Source organism: Aotus nancymaae, unplaced genomic scaffold (genome assembly GCF_030222135.1).
Source record: "Aotus nancymaae isolate 86718 unplaced genomic scaffold, 86718_ANA_hifiasm-v0.15.2.pri h1tg000051l, whole genome shotgun sequence".
In the NCBI taxonomy this organism is placed as follows: domain Eukaryota; kingdom Metazoa; phylum Chordata; class Mammalia; order Primates; family Aotidae; genus Aotus; species Aotus nancymaae.
Window position 1 is genome coordinate 10,526,819 of NW_026988465.1, and position 21,778 is coordinate 10,548,596.

At 39.4% G+C, this 21,778-nt stretch overlaps 2 protein-coding genes across 3 annotated transcripts in view; one reads left to right on the forward strand and one right to left on the reverse strand.

Moving 5' to 3' along the window:
• The first annotated feature begins 1,140 nt into the window (after positions 1-1,140).
• NOL7 (nucleolar protein 7) lies at positions 1,141-21,123 on the forward strand. 2 transcript variants are annotated; one of them, XR_001111354.3, is made up of 10 exons: positions 1,141-1,418; positions 1,506-1,566; positions 2,280-2,338; positions 3,586-3,617; positions 3,870-3,951; positions 5,615-5,736; positions 5,814-5,891; positions 6,151-6,246; positions 16,535-16,566; positions 19,935-21,123. XR_001111354.3 is itself a non-coding variant. In XM_012476549.3 (9 exons), the coding sequence occupies exons 1-8, from the start codon at positions 1,156-1,158 to the stop codon at positions 6,222-6,224; spliced, it is 771 nt and encodes a 256-aa protein (XP_012331972.2). In that variant the 5' UTR covers positions 1,141-1,155; the 3' UTR covers positions 6,225-6,246; positions 19,935-21,123. The 2 variants fall into 2 exon arrangements, 1 of the variants encoding a protein (XP_012331972.2); XM_012476549.3 differs by lacking the exon at positions 16,535-16,566.
• Positions 5,495-21,778, reverse strand: part of RANBP9 (RAN binding protein 9) — a 106,095-nt gene continuing 89,811 nt past the window's right edge. The window contains exons 12-14 of the mRNA XM_012476547.3: positions 19,912-20,063; positions 11,370-11,481; positions 5,495-7,845 (exon numbers count right to left, since the gene is read on the reverse strand). Coding sequence (XP_012331970.3) covers positions 7,715-7,845; positions 11,370-11,481; positions 19,912-20,063 — 395 coding nt within the window. The 3' untranslated portion in view covers positions 5,495-7,714. The remainder of the gene's footprint in view (positions 7,846-11,369; positions 11,482-19,911; positions 20,064-21,778) is intronic.

Sequence of the window (21,778 nt, forward strand, 5' to 3'; positions counted from 1 at the left end):
TGAGACCAGCCTGACCAACATGGTGAAACCCTGTCTCTATTAAAAATACAAAACTTAGCCGGGCGTGGTGGCGGGCGCCTGTAATCCAAGCTACTCAGGAGGCTGAGGCAGGAGAATCGCTTGAACCTGGGAGGCGGAGGTTGCAGTGAGCCGAGATTGCGCCACTGCACTCCAACCTGGATGACAGAGCGAGACTCCGGCTGAAAAAAAAAAGGACTTCTACCTGGAGGACTGCGGCAGTGAAGGGAAGAGCACAGTCGGTACAAATGCATGGCAGGTGTGAAACAGCTTGATTTGTTCAAAGAATGATGAATCATTTAGTATTGTATAGTGGGTGGAAGGAGAGAAACACGGCGATCACAAAGCGTCATGTTTGTCAAGAAATAAAATATACTTGGAAAAAAAGTGTACGTTTGTGTATGTACCACAAAACTCTAGATGCATTCTCTAGGGAACGGCGAAGCCATTGTTTCAGATCTGCTCAGCATTTGCCACGGGCCAGCCCGGCACCAGGAAGGGCGCCGCTTCCACAGGGCTGACTTCCTAACACGCGTCGCCGCGGCCGCGGGGCTGGGCAGGCTGAGGGCGCCGGGCATGTCTGTGCAGATTTCTTCTGAGTCGACGTCTGTGGCCCGCGTCACCGACGATAACAGCAGGGCGGCCATCTGCTAAAGTGTATTTCTTCCCATGAAACGCCACCTCCTCCGAAGTGCGGAGCGAACGCCGCCAAATCTACAAACACCGACAAGCTGGATCCACTCGGCGGAACCCAGGGCCAAAAAACGGCAGCGAGAAGCGTCCCAGGCCCGCGGTTACCCGTTTTTCGAGCACCGTACTGCGTGAGTCGCACCAGCCCTGTCTCGCCATCCCAGCAGAGGAAGGCAGCACGATGGCTCTTCCCTGCCTTGAAACCAACCCCACCGCTAGCCGCTCTTGCCGGCAGAACATTTTCAGTGGGACCCAACCGGCTCCCGGGTGGCCTCCGCAGGCCACGTGTAAAGAAACACGCCTACTGGCCATAGACCACGCCGTTGCTCCGCGCATGCGTCTCACTCTGAGAGCCTCCGAACCTGCAGGGGGCGATGAAAGTCTGCTTGCGCTCAGCTTGTAGCTGCTTCCGGGTCAGAGGTCAGACGGTTCAGCGCAGCGTAGGCCATGGTGCAGCTTCGACCGCGCGCGTCTCGCGCCCCAGTGTCCGCGGAGGCGATGGTGGACGAGGGCCAGCCGACCTCGGAGGAGGAGGCGGAGCACGGGCTGTTGCTTGGGCAGCCCAGCAGCGGCGCGGCCGCCGAGCCGCTAGAGGAAGACGAGGAAGGAGATGAGGAGTTTGACGACGAGGCCCCGGAGGAGCTGACTTTCGCCAGCGCCCAGGCGGAAGCGAGAGAAGAGGAGCGGCGAGTGCGAGAGACCGTGCGCAGGTTTGGAGCCCGCGGCGGGGCGGGGAGAACAGCCCCTTCTCGTCCATCCTGTCCTTACCTTTGCTGACTTGTCACCCTTCCTCCCAGGGATAAAACGCTCCTGAAGGAGAAGAGGAAGCGACGCGAGGAGCTGTTCATCGAACAAAAGGTTAGAGTATAGGGAGGAGGCGTTTTATTGGAACAGCCCGGCTTGGGGAGGATTCCCATGTTGGTTGTAATTTGGGCTGGTAGGATATTGGAGTGGGGAAAAAGTCACCAAGGTTTCTTTCCTCTGACAGTGGTGGAAAGATGCTCGGCCTGGGCCTGGCAGTATTTTAGGGGGACGAGGTGGGCGGAGCCCGGAATGTAGAGGCTGCCGTGAGCCGAGATTGCACCACTGCGCTCCAGCCTGGGCAACAAAGCGAGACCCTATCTCAATCTTAAAAAAATAAAGTCCGTCTTCTTTACTGTCTACCAACTGAAAATAGGAGGTTGCTGTCAAAATTAAATGAGGTGATTTGTAAACTGTAAGGGCTGGACAGACACAGTGTATGGTTGCTTTGCTGTCTGATACACACTCGGCACAGAGCACTGGCTCCAAGTGGGTATTACTTAACTGCTTTCAATTTACAACAGTGACCTGAGGGTTAGAATACCGTGAGCACCCTTTCCACTTTTCATCAAGTCTTTCAGAGAATATGGAATAGGTCCTGAGTTTTTTGGACCCAATCCCATAGCTTGGAGGTAGTGGGGGCAGTATCCAGCCTAATTCATTTCTTTGCCTAGACGTAGGGCTATTCTTAAAAGTGGTAACTTCAGAAGCAACTCTGGACGTATCATGTACATGACTTTTTATTAATTTTAAACGTTTTCATTCCTAAGAAAAGAAAACTCCTTCCAGACACTATTTTAGAGAAGTTAACCACAGCTTCCCAGACTAAGTAAGTAATTAATCTTCTTATATTACTTGCTTATATACACTCATCTTTGAATTATATACTGGTACATTTATTTGAATCCAATAACTGAAGGAATTGTAGATTTAACAGCTACCTTGGTATTTGAATTTGGTGGGAAAGACGGAGGTAACATTTCATTTCTTATTTTGCCATTTATTTTTGTTCATTCCCATAGCTAGCTTTTGAATTCCTGATCCCATTGTGTTCATTCAGTACATTTTGTTGACTGCCTATCATTATACTAGAGCAGAGTAGATGGTGGTGAATAAAAAGTGTTTTGAAATATATCACTTCTCTGAAAATCCGATTTATCCCATATGTGCCTTACCTGCCATCAACCTGTCCTTCCTCCCTGTTCCTCACTTCATTTAGCAACTTCGTTGTTTTATGGTTTAAAGCCAAAAGCTATAGTCATCCTTGGAAATCAGTCAAACCCTACTAAATTTAGCCTTCTAAATATTTGTATATTTTTTTCTATCCTCTTTCTTTCCCCTTAATGTTTGAAATTTAGCCACTTAGGCCAGTGGCTCTCAAATTTTCAGTAAAAAAACTTTACCAAAAAGTTACTCAGAACTTGAATACATTAAACAGAAAAGCCAATCTATTTGGTGGCAAATTCCCTTTCATCTTTTAAAACCAAGCTCAAGTGTCACCTCTGCCTTCTCATTTGCCACCCTGCAACTTCCCATCACTTCCGCCTTCATGTGGCCTTTCTTCTGTGCAAGCACTTCTGTATTGTATTCTTCTGGATTGTATTCTGTCTGTTTACATTTCTCTCCCCATTGGACCACAAACCCCTTGAGGCTGTTCCCTGTCTCCTGTGCCTAAACTATTCAAGTAATCCTTTGTAATTTTCCCCAAATGAAATGAGGCAGGCCTACTACCATTCACGTCATATTTCAAATACTGTATAACTTAAGTGTTTCACGTTAATTCCATTGCCCATAGCATTTTGCTGCTTCTAAAGCCTGCTAATAGGCTCTCATCAGATCTGAATTATGAAGATCTTCCAATCCTAGTGATACTGGTTTGTTGATTTGAGAGTTGGTGGCAGCGTACCGGGGAGTGACTGTTGCTTTCCAAACTGATGAGAGCTCCTGAGTAGAAATGGAGATGTTGGTAATGAAAGGGGTGTCTTACTTGTAAAGCCGAATGAAATAGTGCAACATGTTTTGAGTAACCTTTGCTGTCTGCCATTCCAGTCATTAGTTTTGTTTTTTTCTCCTTAGCATAAAGAAATCGCCAGGAAAGGTGAAAGAAGGTATGACTATGCTGATTTAAGTAACTTCTCATGTAAGTGTCAGGTGCACTTGCAGATGTTTCCAGTTAAATATGGATGGCCCTTAGACAGCAGGGGCCTGGCCAAGGTTAGCTGGAGCCTGTTCCCTGTATGTCATACCGATAAAAACTGCATCCACATTGGTGTGTAGTGGATGCTTAAAGTGAACTCCAGCAAATTTCCTGATTTATTTTTATATGAATTCTAACTAGAAAATGTAATTCATTTTTTTAGTTAATTTACAAAAGAAAAATGAAGACTGTGAAAGAGGAAATGACTCCAAGAAAGTTAAAGTACAGAAAGTACAATCTGTCAGGTAATGAGTCTTTTGTTTCATTTGGGATGTAAAGGTGACCTTTAAGAGAGTTAAAGTATTGGCTTACATGGGAAAATATTTTAATTAGTTATTAATTTCAGATTGGATTCTCTGGAAAAACCAGTTTGGGGTGTGGTGGCTCACACTTGTAATCCCAGCACTTTGGGAGGCTGAGGCAGGTGGATCGCTTCAGTCCAGGATTTCAAGACCTGTCTGGGTGACACAGTAAAACTGTCTCTATAAAAAATTTAAAAAGTAAGCTGGGCGTGCTGGTATACACTTGTATTCCCAGCTGCTCCAGAGGCCGAGGTGGGAGGATCACTTGAGCCCAGGAGGTAGAGGCTGCAGTGAGCCAAGATTGTGCCACTGCACCCCGTCCTGAGCGACAAGAGCAAGACCGTGTCTCCAAAAAAAAAAAAAAAAATTGGTTTCATAAAAAAGATCAGTGACCTTGCAGGTGCTACAGATTAAGTTCAAAAACTTTTTTTTTAGTGGTTTTATTATTGAGAAAATTTTCATTTCACCTCTCCCAATAGATAGATGTTTATTTCAAGAAACACTGGAGCCTACTGTCAGCACTCCAAACTTGCCAGCCTGTACTTCTTGAGGCAATGTAATTTATCTGGCTGCTGAATGTTCCTCTAGTCACAACCTTTATGGTGCATTGGTGCCATTGTGAAGACAGCCATTCCAATGGAAAGGTGTTCACTACTATTGCCAATCATGGCAGTTCTTCAAAAGGAGTCATTTTTCACAAAATTCAACATTTCCCTGACAAAAGTGGCTATTGCTGTTAACTGAAATTTTGGTCCATACTATGGACGATGTTTATAAAGTCTGTCTCTAAGTGCAGAGGCATTCGTTGAGTTGCTTTCAATACAGGTTGGTGGTCCAAATCATCACTTGCTCGGTGTTTTAGCCACAAGATCAAATATAGAAACAAATGTAAAGCAAAGTGCAAGACCATGCGAGGAATTCATCACAATATGTTGGACTTTCATTTGGCCAAATTTATGTGGCACAATTGATTTGGAAATAAATAATGCTTTCTATTCTCTTTTATTACGTGTATCAGAAAAATTTCCGTTAACTAATGTTATGTTTTGACTTTCGGTTTGAGTATAAATGTCCAGGGACAAGTTCTTCAGTCCAAAAAAAACCCAAGAATGTGCTCTACTAAAATATGAGTGTTTGTTAGTCTGTTTCTTAAAGTCATGTAAGTTAGTTTTATCATATCTATAATCTCCATACACAAAATTAGTTTTATCACTATGAGACAAATGACAAAAATATTGTATTTGTAAAGCAAGCAGGTAGGCCGAGTGCAGTGGCTCACACCTGTAATCCCAGCACTTTGGGAGGCCAAGGTGTGTGGACCACAAGATCAGGAGTTTGAGAACAGTTGGCCAACATGGTGAAACCTCATCTCTACTGAAAATACAAAATTAGCCGGGTGTGGTGGCAGCTGCCTGTTATCCCAGCTACGTGGGAGGCTGAGGCAGGAGAACTGCTTGAATCCAGGGAGGCAGAAGTTGCAGTGAGCTGAGATCGCACCACTGCACACTCCAGCCTGGGTGACGGAGCAAGACTCCATCATCTCAGGGAAAAAAAAAATAAGCATGTATAATTTTTATTTATTTTAACCTTTTATATTGATCAACAGCCAGAATAAAAGCTACCTGGCTGTAAGGCTAAAAGACCAAGATCTGAGAGCTGCAAGACAACAAGCAGCACAGGCCTTCATCCATAATTCTTTATATGGGCCAGGAACTAACAGGACTACAGGTAATTTTTTTATGGACTATTTTTCTCACTTTTTACTGCAAATAAAACAATGAAATGATAATACCTTTCTTTTCTAGTAAATAAGTTCCTGTCTCTTGCTAACAAGAGGTTACCAGTAAAAAGGGCTGCTGTCCAGTTTTTGAATAATGCTTGGGGTAAGATCCAGCTTTATTCTCCTGTCTCTAATAGCTTGTTGAATAATGTTCTTTTGAAGGAGATAGTTCATAATTATACTTTTTCCCCTTACAACAGCTCATATATTACTTGTGAAAAGTAGGTCAGTGTATGTATATATATAATGTATGATCTAATAAGCCCACCCAGTTTTAGTAATTACATTCATATATAGAATTATAAAAACATTTTGAATTATGTTTCTCTTATATTCTTACTGCACAAAACTTTCTATTCTAGGAATCCAGAAAAAACAAAATGCCAAGAGGTTTAAAAGACGGTGGATGGTCAGAAAGATGAAAACTAAGAAGTAAATCAAAGCTAAATGAAGAATCTGTATGTATAGAATTTAATAAATCATTCATAAATCATTTTAAAGGATCACTGTAAGAATCATAAACTTATTATTTGAGGAAGTACTCAACCACATTTCGTTCTTCTGGAGAACTGTGCCTTGTGTTGGCAATCCTAGAGGAAAAAAGTTTAAGAAGGAATTGTTTTCTTTTTAATATATTTAACTGAATTCAAGCCATACCTACACCAGCAACAGCACCTCTTCTATTCTGCCCCCTTGAGGGGTTGGGAGGTGGCAAGAATGGCAAGGACAAAAAGGAGAAATGGACATTTCAGAAAAGTCTCTAACTGTAGCCCGTAAGGTATTTGTTCTTAAAGATTCAGTGCACAATATACAGTTTGCCTGGAGAGTCTCATACGTCATATTATTATGAAAATAATAATGAAGTTAATTTCCTGTTGCCTTTCTGTGTCACCCACAGTATCAGGTTTAACCCTAATCCAGGGATGCCAGTAAACTGAAGGCAGTTTTAGGTTGTAGAACTCAGATTAACTGTAGAAACCATTAATTTTAATTGTTCTAATTTTCATTATTAATCATAAAAAGTATACAAGTATCTAATATATAAACTCGACACTTTATCTGTAGAAGTAAATTTTTAATGGCTGGTTAATTATATCACTACATTTTATTGCAATATAGTACTCATTTAAGCACTTAAAAATGGAAGGTGTACAAAGATTAAATTAAGACACGGTAAATTGACTAAATATTTGGTTTTTATATAAATAAAGGTCATAACCACACCGTTGACATGTAATACTGTTATAATACAACAGTTAAACTTGTGAGTCTACAACAGAAGTCATCTGGAGTTAAACAGGAAACAAAGCTGAAAAAGACCATGTTAAAACAAAACTACTGGGACTAACAGGTTGGGATTGTAAGTAGCAACAAACATATTCACTCAGCTCCTGAGTATTTCAAGTTTTACAGTACACATTAAAAATGATTTCTTCCATCAACACTATAAATTCAAACTGTCAGATGTTTATGCATTTTGCAAGTTACACTGATTGAATGCTTATATGGGAGCGGGGGTTGGAACATCTCCCAATTTGAAGTTTACATCACCCACATGCTAACACAAACACAACTTTGTTCCATTTCCTTCCCCTCTTTCCCCCCTCCCCCACAAAGAAGGCAGGATTTTTGGTTTCTTTTAGGTAATTGTTTTAAAGGATTTGTGATGATGATCAATTTGAAGGTCTGAAATTCAGTAATATTTAACTCTTAGACAACTAAGAGGTTAAAGATGGAAAATAATTTCTCCTAACACTAAGTTAGAAAATCATTTGCATCATGCTGTAAACTAGGAAGCAATGTAAAGCGACAAAAACCTGTCCCCAGTACATAATTTAAAAAATCTAAATTTCAAATCAGCAGAGCTGGTCTACTTCCATGTTGACTATATGCCACAATATAAGTGTGAGCTCTTGAAATGCATAGCTAATGTAGGTAGTCTTCCACTGTGGCAAATGCACAGGATCCAATTCCTGATCGAGCCATCAGTCCTAGACATTGTGTGGCCTGTCCCATTGCTAGGGCAAGTGGAGGTTGCTTTGGCAGATTGTGGGTTTCTGAGGAAAAATAATTTTAAAATGAAAACAGCAATTAGCAAGACATTTTAAAAAATATCAATCTGGAAAATGCTGCATGACTTTAAAAATTACCAGTTCCCATACCACTGTGAAATACTAAGCAAATGAAAGTTTCTAAGCAAAAGATGATGCCCTGGACATATTTCTGACAAGGTAGTATGGGTATTGTGTACTCAACTAAAAGAGAAACTCTCGCAGAACTAGACTTTTAAAGTATCTATCAGATAATAAAAAAACATTTCTATATTAATTATGATGGGACAGATACAACTTTTTATCTGATAGATACTTGGAGTGGAGAGTAAGGAATTATTTCCCTTCTGGTTGATCAAAGCAAGCTGATACTAACTAAAAAAGGTACCAGACCAGGTTTTCATTACAAGTTTCCACTGAGAGGTTCTTCCACCTCTGGATAGGACCAAACTCAGGCTACCTAGCCATCTCCAAGGCATATATATAGGTGAATGTGATTTGCATTGATGAGGAGCAGGTGATGGTAACGGTGAGAGAACACAGAGCAAAGTCTCCCTGCAGTTTTGGAGGTGCTAATTTACAATGGAAAGTTCAGACATTTTTTAAAAGCTGGTAAGTTTTCAGGGTCCTGCATACCACAAGTTTCTTTGTCAGACATTTGTAGTACAAATGCAAAAATTACCAAAATTTATTCCTTACCAGAGATGGAAAAAAATGAACTAATGGTAAGGTGGCCAGACTCGGAAGCTGGTAATTTCTCTTTATGAGAAGGCAATGTCCAAACCAATCAATAAAATTATTAATCAGTTCTTCACAAGCACAGTTGACAACAAATAGCAAAAACAGTGACACATGGCTGGGAAGCCTCTATATAGTTTAACTCCACTCTTGGTTCAGAGGATGCAATGTGGTGGTGGGAAAAAGAAAATTTCCAAAAGGGATAAAGCACAAAATCAAAAAGAAGCAAATTCAGGACTTAAAGGTAGAAAACGAAACAGGATTAAGAAGAATAAAAGTGTGCAAGTGCAAAAAAGGCACGTAGATTGGTGACAAAGTATGGTGTCTTGAGGGTTCCCAGGGAAGACCTGCTCAAAGGCAAGCATCTAGAGGGAACATTATTGGAATTTTATTTTGGCCAAAGGAAGCAACTGGTGATACATCTTTAATTTTTTTGGACATAGGTAATTTTTATAGCACTTCTATATAGATGAACCTACATAATATAGCATGGTGTATATAAACATACACATACCCATCTATAGCAATTTAGTAACTCATTAATTTTATAGGAATCACATTAATAAGATTAAGCACTATTTAGAGCTGAATCTACATAATATAGCACAATATGTAAGAGTACATGTGTCTATAATGGTGCTCAACAATTAAATTCCCTTGAAGAACTCAAGAAATTAAAAAACTGTTATATGAAAACTGCTCAGTTTTCCTGAAATTCTTTTCAAGTTCAGTATCATCTGATAATTAGGTCTTAATGATTACCTACAATATGGTAACTTCTAAACGACAATAGTAAACCATAATTTTCCTTACAATTCCAGCATTATTACTAAGTTACCTTTACCAGTGGAGCAAAATGAATTTTGTAGAACCAAAGAAAATTTAACACATTAACTGAAGAAAATTCGCATTTATACACAAATCCTAAATTTTGGAGAAATACAACACTAAGGACACTTCTTGTATTCCCAAACTTCGGTATTAGTCCTTAACAAATTAATAAATTTTCTAAGGGCAAAGAAACAGATTGAGGCTCAAATATGAATGCTTTTCATTGCTTCCGTATTACCTCTTGCCATAAGAGTCCGGGCGCTGATTACAAGTCTTCCTATCAAAACTAATCTTTCATCTACTTTTTGTGGCACTGCCCTCATCTTCCTAAAATAGTCTGAAATATGTGACCAAAAGTCCCTGAACCGGCCGGGTGCAGTGGCTCACGCCTGTAATCTCAGCACTTTGGGAGGCTGAGGCAGATGGATCACAAAGTCAGAAGTTCAAGATAAGCCTGGCCAAGATGGTGAAACCCCATCTCTACTAAAAATAACAAAAGCTAGCCAGGCATGGTGGCAGGAACCTGTAATCGCAGCTACTTGGGAGGTTGAGGCAGGAGAATTGCTTGAACCCGGGCAGCAGAGGTTGCAGTGAGTCAAGATCGCGCCACTGCACTCCAGCCTGGGAGACACAGTGAGATTCCGTCTTAAAAAAAAAAAAAAAAAAAAAGTCCCTGAACCTAGCAGAGCCAAACAGGACAGCACAGACTTCTGAACTAGACTGGAGTCCCATTTATTAAGTCAAACGAAAACTGACCCCGTAAAAAATTAAACAAGTTTTAATTTTAAATGGGATTGGAGTCCCATTTACCTGGGACTTTGAAGTCAAATGAAAACTCACCCTTCACAAAATTAAAACTTGTTTTATGTAAACAACTGACCCACCACATTTATATTAGAAATGCACAATATGTGCAGTTATGCAATTCATATAAAATACATTTGTTCAGCATATAAATTCTATAATCACACACTCTTCAGTGAGTTGCTCATAGAAATGGCAACCAAACAGGAACATCAAATTAGAGTTTCTCAATTTATGCTCACCTCTGGCTAAGCCTGAACTTTTAAATTGCTTTTCTCTTCCTTACCCACCGTTTTTACTGTGTGAAGGCATATAGTTGAATCTGGTTAATACAAATGCAAACAGAATTTGACATCAAGGCTTGGTCCTGACAGGGTACTCATAAGTCACCTGGAAGCCCCTTGTGCCCATATCATAAGCATGGTGGGAGCTGTGGTACTGGTGGCTCAGGCTACCACTACCCATTGCAAATATCTCAAGCAAAATGGTGGGAAACAAGGTAACAGGGGAGCACCAGCTAGGAATCCTGGCCTCTACTGGATCAGTTTGAGTTCTCTGACACTCAAGCTCTTCACTTATTTCCATTCTCATTCTCTCCATCAAAACCTCTTATTTCTTGACCTCTTCATTTTCTTCAAATACACCCTGTTCCCTTCTAGCCTCTTGTGACAATTAATATACTATGTTCTTGTTAACATTCTCCAATTCCTTCTACAGCAGCCAAACTAGGAACTAGAGAATGTCACCCAATTCCTAGCCTAGAAATCAGTGGCAGAAAATGCCTTTCACTAAAGAGGGCTGTAAAGAATGTCTCTGGTATGGTAATATTCTGAATTATACACAGGGACCACCAAATCTCTCATTATAATGAGAGAAGTAGACATTCGTGGTTACCAGAAATGGTTACATACATGCAAACAAAAACTATTTCCCAAACATCCCAAGTTGTACCCAGTTTTACTGTTTTTATTTTATTTGAATCTATTTGAATCTAGATTTAAAGGGGGGGGTTCTATATTTTAGGTATTTTTTATATTTTAAAACTGTAGAAAACATTTTCTCTGTGATTTTATCAAAGTACAAATGCCAGTACAAACACTCTCTCTTCAATTTTCAGAGAATCTAGTTGAAATTGTGCTGTATTTGGCTTTACTTACCTAATATTGCACTGTTAAGAGCTGAGCACACAGGTTCTCTCTGAATTGGGTCAAGCTGATTTCCAACTGGGCTGTTCCAGGGATCTGAATATGCTAGTAAACTGAATGCATCCTGTTGAAAACATGGATTTGGTTTTAATTCAAATAGTTCAACTATTATGTTCACAAATGTTTCCAAGGTGAGAGGTGAAATATGGCTTCCAGGCACTAGACTACTGTAACCTCTAAACCCATTTACTCCTGGCACTAGGACACTCTACATTTCTGAACAATTAAATTATGCAGCAAAGCCTAATTTATTTTCATTTTTCCTGTGGACAGCCATTCTCATTCATCTTCCTCCCATCCCTAAACACAACATAGAAAAAAAAAAAATCCAAACGAATGAACTAATACTGGTTTAGGGAGAGTAGAAGGCAAAACATTCAGATGTTTTACTTTACAGTTCATTACTACTGATATGAATGTCACAGTCAAAGGCAGGGCCTGCTTGCATTTCCTTTTTTCAACAGATTTAGGAACTGGACACATCTCACTGGATGTCATCTTCTCAAATTCAGTTATGAAAAAATACAACTAAACAGGCTCCCCTTCAGGACCTGTTTTATGCATTCAGTATTTCCAACTACTCTCAAGCCACTCCTCTTCAAATCTTAAAATAACTGACAGTCGTGTTCTTTTCAAACAACTACTTTATATTTTTGTCTTCTTTTTATGGAAGACACATACTAATAATGGTTTCAGATACTGGCTTCGAGTCCAAGCTCCACCACTAACTGGCTGTGTGGCCCTTGGCAAGTAACAATCTAAATGCCAGTTTCATTACCTGCATAATGGGGACTATAAGAGGCCCTATTTCTGAGATTTGTATGAGGACTAAATGAAATTAGCAGTATCAGTTCATTCTAATCTTTCAATAAATGATGTCTTATTTTTATTTATTTTTTTTTTGAGACAGAGTCTCACTCCGTCACCAGGTGCCAGGCTGGAGTGCAGTGGCGCGACCTCGGCTCCCTGCAACCTCTGCCTCCTGGGTTCAAGCAATTCTCCTGCCTCAGCCTCCCAAGTAGCTGGGACTACAGGCACACGCCACCACGCCCAGCTAATTTTTTTGTATTTTTAGTAGAGACGGGGTTTCACCATGTTGGCCATGATGGTCTCGATCTCTTGACCTCGTGATCTGCCCGCTTCGGCCTCCCAAAGTGCTGAGATTACAGGCATGAGCCACCGCACCCGGCCATGGTGTCTTCTTCTTATGACAAAAGTCAATACCCTAATCCAGAGCAATATACATATATAAAAGTAACAGAGAAATTCAGGACACTCTTCCCAATTGAGAAGCCAGACATGGAGAGTTGCTGCAGGAACTGTCAATTTGTGAGTTCAGGAACATCACACTTTCAAAATGCTGACTACTGAAATTCCTGAAGAGCACAATCTCCTAGGTTCAGCTGCTCAAGAAATCAGATTCCACTGCCATTTTCCATCATTCCTCTAGTTATCTTACAGTGGGGGAGAGGCTCCTGATCAACTGTGATCTTGCCCGCTCTCATCCAAATGAGCCTCTAATATTGTGGGTTTAGAGAATAACAACCCATGAAGTACTGTTGTGAAGGCAGTCCAAAACTACAAGACATGGAATACATGAGCCTCTCTACACAAACACATATGGCTCTTCCATTGTTTTATATTGCTGAATATTTCATTCTGGGTAGTTTTCTGCTCCAATTATAACACAAGTTCTTTGAAGATAAAAATTATTTACTATACTATTTTGAATCCCCTGAAGCTACTCAGGTGCTGGCTACAGGGAAGACAATTCTTATGCCTGTTGACAGCAAGACCTGCTTCTTCCAGCACTGAAGATATTTTATGCATCCTACAAAGCTACTTGGTTCTACTTCCTGCCCCTAACCCCAACACATGGAGAGAATATATCACCCTTTATCTTGTAAAGCTGACTAACTCAAATCAATCATGGTTTGGTTTTTTTTGGCCAGGTGTGGTGGCTCATGCCTGTAATCCCAGCACTTTGGAAGGCAGAGTCAGGCAGATCATTTGAGACCAGAAGTTTAAGACTAGCCTGGCCAACATAGTGAAACCCTGTCTCTACTAAAAATACAACAATGAGTTGGGCATGGTGGCACATGCCTCTAATCCCAGCTACTTGGGAGGCTGAGGCAGGAGAATTGCTTGAACCTGGGAGGCGGAGGTTGCAATGAGCCGAAATTGCACCACTGCACTACAGCCTGGATGACACACAGAGACTCAGCCTCAAAAAAAAAAAAAAACAGTTATTTTAAAAGACTGAGCTTTGCTCAAGACTTAATTTACCCCATAACCATCTGATGAGGGTACCATACCCATAGTACAGATAAATTTAAAAAGAAATACTGAACAATTTTTCCAAGGAATGATTGATAAACCTTTCCAAGTACCAAACTATATTCACAGCCTACATCTTAACATGCCACCGAAAATGTGAAATGTCACAGTCCCAAATCTTAAGACTACAATGTCTGGTGTAGCAAACCACCATGGCACACATTTACCTATGCAACCTGCACATCCTGCACATGTACCCTGGAACTTAAAAAAAAGACTACACTCTAGTGTTTAAAACAAAAACTCAGAGAAAAAGCTAGTTCTTTAAAATGACAACAATGTATTGTGCACTAATACTGTGTGAAGAAGTGTTTCAAGCACTAACATGGATCATCTATTTAATCCTTACAATAATCTTGTACGGTTGATATCATGTCTATCATCTAGAGAAGCAAACTGAGGCAGTGAATAGTAAGATACAGATTCTTTTAGTTACCAATCTAAACATTAAGAGGGAAAAACATCTAAAATTTTGCTCTGTTACTTTTCAGTACAATCCAACATATGTTTATTGAACACAGCTGCCAGATACTGAGGACACAGTGATGACCAGGACCTAGTCACTGCTTCAGGGATCTCACAAGTCTCCTGGGAAAGGTTTACATGTAAATAATAACACACAGTACATTACTACTGACTTAATACATGCAAACTGAGGCTGAGAGAAAGGAGAAAAAAGCATGGTTGGAAACATGGGTAAGGGGTTACATGCTAAAATACCCCCAAAACCACACTAAAAAGCTTGAAGTTTTTCCAGTAAGGAAATAAGGTTTTAAATGAAGGAAAGTAATAGAGATTAGACTTGATTTTAGAAGGATCACGTAACAACACTATAAAACATGGATTAGAAGTAGAGTGAAGCTGTAAGCAACAAAACTAACAATCTTAAAAAAAGGAGAAAAAAAAAAGGTTTATATCATCAAACTCCCAGTAGTAAACATCAAGGACTTTATTCTTTCTTCACAAAGGAAAATGACTGAAACTGGCAAAACTGCATTAATGGTTTAAAGCCTGCTGTAAAAGTTAACTGGTAATGATAACCAAAGAAATGCAAATAAGTCATTTTAAGATACTAACATATGTTAAACTCACTAAAGCAGCATTAATGAGTAATGCCACTGTACATTCTTTTATTACTACTGGCAAAAGTTGACAGGGTTTTTGAAAACCAGTATAGCAACATGTAGAGAGAGCTATAATAATGTTCATATTCTTTGACTCAATTCTAAAACTTTATCTCAGTGGAATAATTTTAAGAAACAAAGATACACATATAAAGATGTCACTAAAGCATCTGACATAAAAGCAAATGGAAAAATCCAACAACAGAGGAATGCTGAAATAAACCTATACAGCAACAATAAAATATCATGGAGCCTTTTTGTTTTTTTAAGACAGGGTCTTGCTATGTCACCCAGGCTGCAGTGCAGTGGTGTAATCTTAAGTCACTGGAGCCTCGAACTCTTAGGCTCAAGCAATCCTCCTGCCTCCACCTCCTGAGTAGCTTGGACTGCAGGTATGAGCCACCACACCCAGCTAATTTTAAAATTTTTTGTAGAGACTGGGTCTCGCTCTGTTGTCCAGGCTGGTCTTGAACTTCTGGTCTCAAGCAATCTTCCTGCCTCAGCCTCCCAAAATGTTGGGGTTATAGATGTGAGCTACCACACCCAGCCTCTTATAGCCATTTAAAAATAATTGGAAATTAGGCTGGGTGTGGTGACTCATGCCTGTAATCCCAGCACTTTGGGAGGCTGAGGTGGGGTGGATCATGAGGTCAAGAGAACGAGACCATTCTGTCCAACATGGTGAAACCAAAAATACAAAAAGTAGCTGGGTGTAGTGGCACGCACCTTTAGTCGCAGCTACTCAGGAGGCTGAGGCAGAAGAATCACTTGAACCTAGGAGTGCTGTGATCACGCCACTGCACTCCAGACAGGCGACAGAGCGAGACTCCATCTCAGAATAATAGGAAATTATTTTTAGAGTAGAAATAGAAACTGGGAGGAAATAAATTCTTATGACAATTAAAACAGAATACAAAATAGTGCCACTACAGTTGTTAACTAGGTAAAATATATGCACATGGGAGTTAAGGCATTAAACAAAATATCTGAAATATGTAGCATTATGGGTTATTTTTTATTTTAAAGCAAAAAACATTACCTCAGTGGAATAACTTCTGAGGGAAATGTGACATCGCTTAGGTAGGATTTTCAAATTGTACTCATATTTGGCTTAGAATCTGGAGCAGTTTCTAAATAGGGTGACTAAATGGTTCTATTGCTACTTCAGTTACTAGATTAAAGGCTCCTTGCAGGCTGGGGCTACTCATTCATACTTGACTTTCCAGAGTCCCTACAACAAAGCCTCCCCACACTGCCAAAATTCAGTAAACAGCTGCTGAACAAACAATTTGAGAGTTCTTTGGGGAGCCACTGGAAGACATAGGCAGATAAGGAACAAAGACAACAGGAAAAGAGGAAAGGAAGACAAAAAACTGAAAGGAAAAAGGCCAAGAGAAACAGTGGGCCACCCGACCTTCAACATTAATCAGATCTCTCAATCTCTCTCTCTTTCTCGTGTGTGTGTGTGTGTGTGTGTGTGTGTGTGTGTGTGTGTGTGTATTTTTGGATTTGAATGAACTTCTGAGTCATATGACTAAAGTTTATATAAACCTAAAAATGAGATATTTTTAAAAACCCTACAATTACAAGTGAACTGAAGTGACAAAGAGAAGTGGAATGATTTCTAAACGTGTTTCTCTTCATGTTGACTTCCAGTTATCCAGCCTTGTTCTTTGGCTACTTATAAGGTGGGTCAGTTACTCATCCTTATCTAGACTAAGATAAGTTTGAGAAATGAGAATGGAAGCAGCTCAGAATAAGAAGAATGTCTCTGAAAGTAGCTGGCATTTGCTCAGAAGTTAGAGGTGCAAAATCAAAGCCATCTATACTCTTTAGATGAAGATGATATATCTTCGCACAATTTGGTATATAACACCAAGGAATATCGTTGAGAACTGGCCATATAATGCCATCTTCTGAGCTTCATGTAAATAAGAATCAAACACAAAGTAAGCTAATAGAATATAATCTTAAATTTTCAAAGGGACTACATAAATCAAATCTTTCTTCATCTTGCTTAATTAGCATAAAGTTTTAACAAGAAAACCAAGTCAGATGACCTAGTGTAAAAAAGTCTAAGAATTCTTAAAAAAAAATTGCACATTCCCAAATATGCCCTAAACAAAGTGCTCAAAGTATGGTTTGGGGACACCTGGGTCCAAGAACCTTTGAGGGGGTCTGTGAAGTCAAAACTTTTTTTAAATTTTTTTATTTTTTTGAGACATAGTCTCACTCTGTCGCCAAGGGTGGAGTGTAGTGGCCCAATTTTGGCTCACTACAACCTCCGCCTCCTGGGTTCAAGTGATTCTCCTGCCTCAGCCTCCTGAGTAGCTGGGATTACAGGCACGTGCCACCACATCTAGCTAATTTTTTAATTTTTTAGTAGAGATGGGGTTTTGCCATGTTGGCCAGGCTGGTCTCAAACTCCTGACCTGGTGATCCGCCTGCCTTGGCCTCCCAAAGTGCTGGGATTACAAGCATGAGCCACCACGCCCAGCCCCAAATTATTTTTATAATAGTAGTACTAAGATGTTCCTTGCCCTTTTCTCCTTCAACTCCTCATGACTATACAGTGGAGTTTTCCAGAGGTACATGACATGTGATATCACAACAGCCTGAATGCAGTCTGGTCTGTATGTGAATACAGCTCACCTATTAAACCAGGCATTATAGACTTACAAAAAAGTATAAAGCAGTGCCACTCGTCCGATTTTTTTTTTTTTTTTAAGAGACAGAGTCTCACTATGTTGCACAGGCTGAACCTGAACTCCTGGGCTCAAGTGATCCTCCTGCCTCAGCCTCCTGAGTAGCTGGGATTAGAGGCATCATGCAACGCTGCACCGGCTCGCTTTTTTTTTTTTTTGCTTGGGGAAGATAGTTATTTTTCATAAAAATAACTTATGTTACTTATTTAATGGATTTGTTATTTTAAAATGAATTAATACTTTAATTTTAATATAGTAAATATCAATAGATGTAACACATATAAACAAAAACTCTTTGGGAATCTTTAATAATTTTTAAAGGAGTCAGACACCAAATATGTTGAAAACAACTGCCCTAAAACATCCTCAGTACCTACCAAAGAAGTACTCAGTTTTCCAAATGGATAATTTTAGACACCTAAAATAACTTAATAAAGAGCCTAAATGTTAAGTTTTTTCTTAGCACTCCTAGTACCAGAAAAAGTTCTACAGAGTTGCATGGTAATGAAAATCCCTAATGTGGAAAAACCTGTTATACTTTTCAAATAAATTCTACTTCAATTTAATAAACATATATTGACTACCTTCGTGCTACACAGTGGAGGCACAGTCATTAAGATAAATATTTAAGGCCGGGCTCGGTGGCTCATGCCTGTAATTGCAGCATTTCGGAGGCTGAGGCGGGCAGGATCACGAGGTCAGGAGTTTGAGAGCAGCCTGGCCAATATGGTGAAACCCTGTCTCTACTAAAAATACAAAACTTAGCTGGGCGTCGTTATGCCTGCTTATAGTCCCGGCTACTCGGGAGGCTGAGGCAGGATAATCGCTTGAACCCGGGAAGTGGAGACTGCAGCTGAGATCACACCACTGCACTCCAACCTGGGCAACAGAGATGCCATCTCCAAAAAAAAAACCACACACACAACACAACAACAACAAAGATAAATATTTACAAGGGGAAGAGTTAGGCTGGGCATGGTGGCTCATGCCTATAATCCTGGCACTTTCAGAGGCCAAAGCAGAAGGATTGCTTGAGCCCAGAGGTTCAAGACCAGACTCAGCAATACACTGAGACCTCATCTCTACAAAAAGTTTAAAAATAAAAAATAAATAAAAATGAAAAAGGGGAGGAGTTATAAGACAGTCTGACTTCATGAAAATCTTAATACTCTAAGGCAAATGTGGATAGTCATTTTCCAGATATATTGTCTGATTTGAGTTTTTCAGTTACAAAATCCACCAATTATTTTTTATCTAGCCTAAAAATAATTTAACTTTTTTGATAGCTCATGGTAACCACTAGAAATAGCAGTTTTTATACTATCAAGTAGATGAAGTACGAAGTATGATAAATACACCTGTCTTCTCGTCTCAGTTAGGTAAATACAAGATTGCATGCCTTTAACTTGAGGTGTGTTGTAGGCGGCTCTATAGCCCATCCTAGGCCAGGCAAGTATGTTATGTCCTACACTTGTGCTAATTTCAGATTTCAGATTTTTTGAAATTTAAAAATATTCACTAATTGAGCATCTCTAATCTAAAAATCCAAAATGTTCCAATGAGCATATTATCTTTTGCCCTTTCCTACCATACCCAAACATCAGTCTCAAGGCCACTACATTCATCTCCCTTTTAACTCTTCAGTCTTCTTCCAAAATATTCAGAAGAAAATGTTTATAATGAACCAGTTGTTAAAGAGCTGTACATCTCTACAACTACAATGCTGACTTCAGTTAGGAGAAAGCCCCTCCACCTTCAATTGGTACACAAAACTGTGGCTACTTTACTGAATTAAATTGCATCCATCCTACTAGCTTCATGGATAACAATCCAGAAGAGACTTTAAAATGCATTTTAACTATTCTGGTCACAAAAAGTGACCCAATTCTTCACTAATCCCCATCAAAATAAGAACCATGTGTTATACATCCAAATTGCTATAACCATAAACAATATTTACTAAAATAGTATTTCAAATTTATAGTTTTCTCTGCACACCCACATTTCTCCTAGTAACTGCTGATTTTACAGCTGAGAAAATAAAACTAAGAATTAAACTAAGTTAACGAGGACACACAATGTTGATAAGCAGTAGTACTGGGATTTAATCTTTTTTTTTTTTTTTTCTTTTAGTCCAATTCTCTTTCCAGTAGATCAGAACTGCCTAACTTCATCAAACTTTTCAACTCTGAAATGGGCAAGGAGCCAAGGGGAAGGTCAGGTCCAAGTTCCCTAAGAAGAATTTCTAGGACACTGCTCAATGTTTCACGAAATTCTATTTTAGTTCTTTTGATGCATTTATAATTTTTCAACAAAAAATATATTCACCTTCAACATTTTTTTATTTGCAGTGTTCTTGCCACAGTCTCTCCTTAGCTGTTCACTCATTGCTTGCAGCTCTCGTCCAAAGTGGATCATTCTTTCTATGGCGGCCTGACTTCCTCCACACAACTGACGTCTCAACTGACTCGAATCAACTTCTGTAAGAAAAACAGACAAGTATTTTACCACCTTATGGAATGGAGTATAATGAAGACATGAACACATATTTTTTATAACATTTTGTACATTTAGTAACTATTCCCTAATATTTCATCTAAATGTGCAGATTATTAAAAATTCATTTTCAATTTAATATGAAACTGCAGCTAAAAGATATGCTTTACTTAGCTCTCAAGAGTCTAGGATCCAGTATTTAGCATGAAGTTGAGAGAGGACAACCTTTCAGTGTTAGAGTGTACTTATGTCAGAAAAAATTTTAGAAAAAGTGTAATTCCCTAAAACTGTATTAAGCAACATTTAAAAAAAAAAAAAGTTAATAATGCCTCTCAGGCTGCCTTAACTGACATAATAGAGGTGAAAAATGTTCCTGAAAGCTAAGAGAAGCGAAATGACTACAATAGAAATACAGAAGACAGCATTATTATACTAATAGAAAAGATTAAATGCACTGCTTTTAGAAAAATACCACTTTGAAAAAATAATTTTATATATCTTGATTGACAACAAAGTAATTTAACTGTATAAATTGCTAATAATATATAAATCATAAATAATGAAGCAGGTAATGGTGATGATGGTTAATATTTCCCAAGTACTTTGTGCTAGTAGCTTTTCAGATGATTCATTTTCTTTGCACAATAACTTAGGAGGTTGTTATTATTATACTCATTTTACAGATGAAGAAACTGAGAGACAGAGTAGTTACATAATTTTTCCAAGGTCACACAGCTAGTAATGGCAGTTGCAGAAATCTACTCTGGGTAATCTGGCTCTAGAACTCTTCCTCTTTATCACTGTACTTAAATGACCCTTTGGAAACTGAGATGGCTGATACTGAAGAGTAAAACAAAGCTGCATTTCTTTTTAAAAAATAACTTTATTAATACCGCTCCATCTCAAAATAATAAGAAATCTAATGCTGCCATGGAATTCCAACAAATAAATAATCTATAATTTTCATTCTCCATTTGCTGGGATAGTTGCTGATGGGACAATTTACAACATAAGTTGTCTACAAAATAAAATTATGCACACTAATTTGTCTTTCAGCCACATAATTTTGTTGGTGGTGGGTTTTTGTTTTTTTTTTCCTTCTGGTGAGGGAGGTCATACTTAAGCACCTACTATATGCCAGGGATAGTGTACTATGCATAATCACATATGTTTACATTAAATCCATTTAAGAAATACTGATTAGAATTTGTAGGCCAGGTACGGTGGCTCACGCCTATAATCCTAGCACTTTGGGAGGCCAACACGGGCAGACTGCCTGAGCTCAGGAGTTCAAGACCAGCCGGGGCAACGTGGTGAAACCATGTCTCTACTAAAATACAAAAATTAGCCAGAAGTGGTGGCGTGTTCCTGCAGTCCCAGCTACTCGGAAGGCTGAAGCAGGAGAATCGTTTGAACCTGGGAAGCGGAAGTTGCAGTGAGTCAAGATGGCGCCACCGCACTCCAGCCTGGCAACAGCACGAGATTCCATCTCCAAAAAAAGAATTTGTAAAATCATCTGCCCATTTGGCCTTACTGACTATATTGAAATATAATAAGTTTTCTCATTCCCAACCTAAAATAGCCTAGAGGCTCAACATCAGTAAGTCAGTACTGCTGCATTAGTGACAGCACTAAACCTGAGCCTAAGCAATTCAGCGAAGAACACTGCCTGTAGCTGAAAGGTAACTCTACTTTCTCT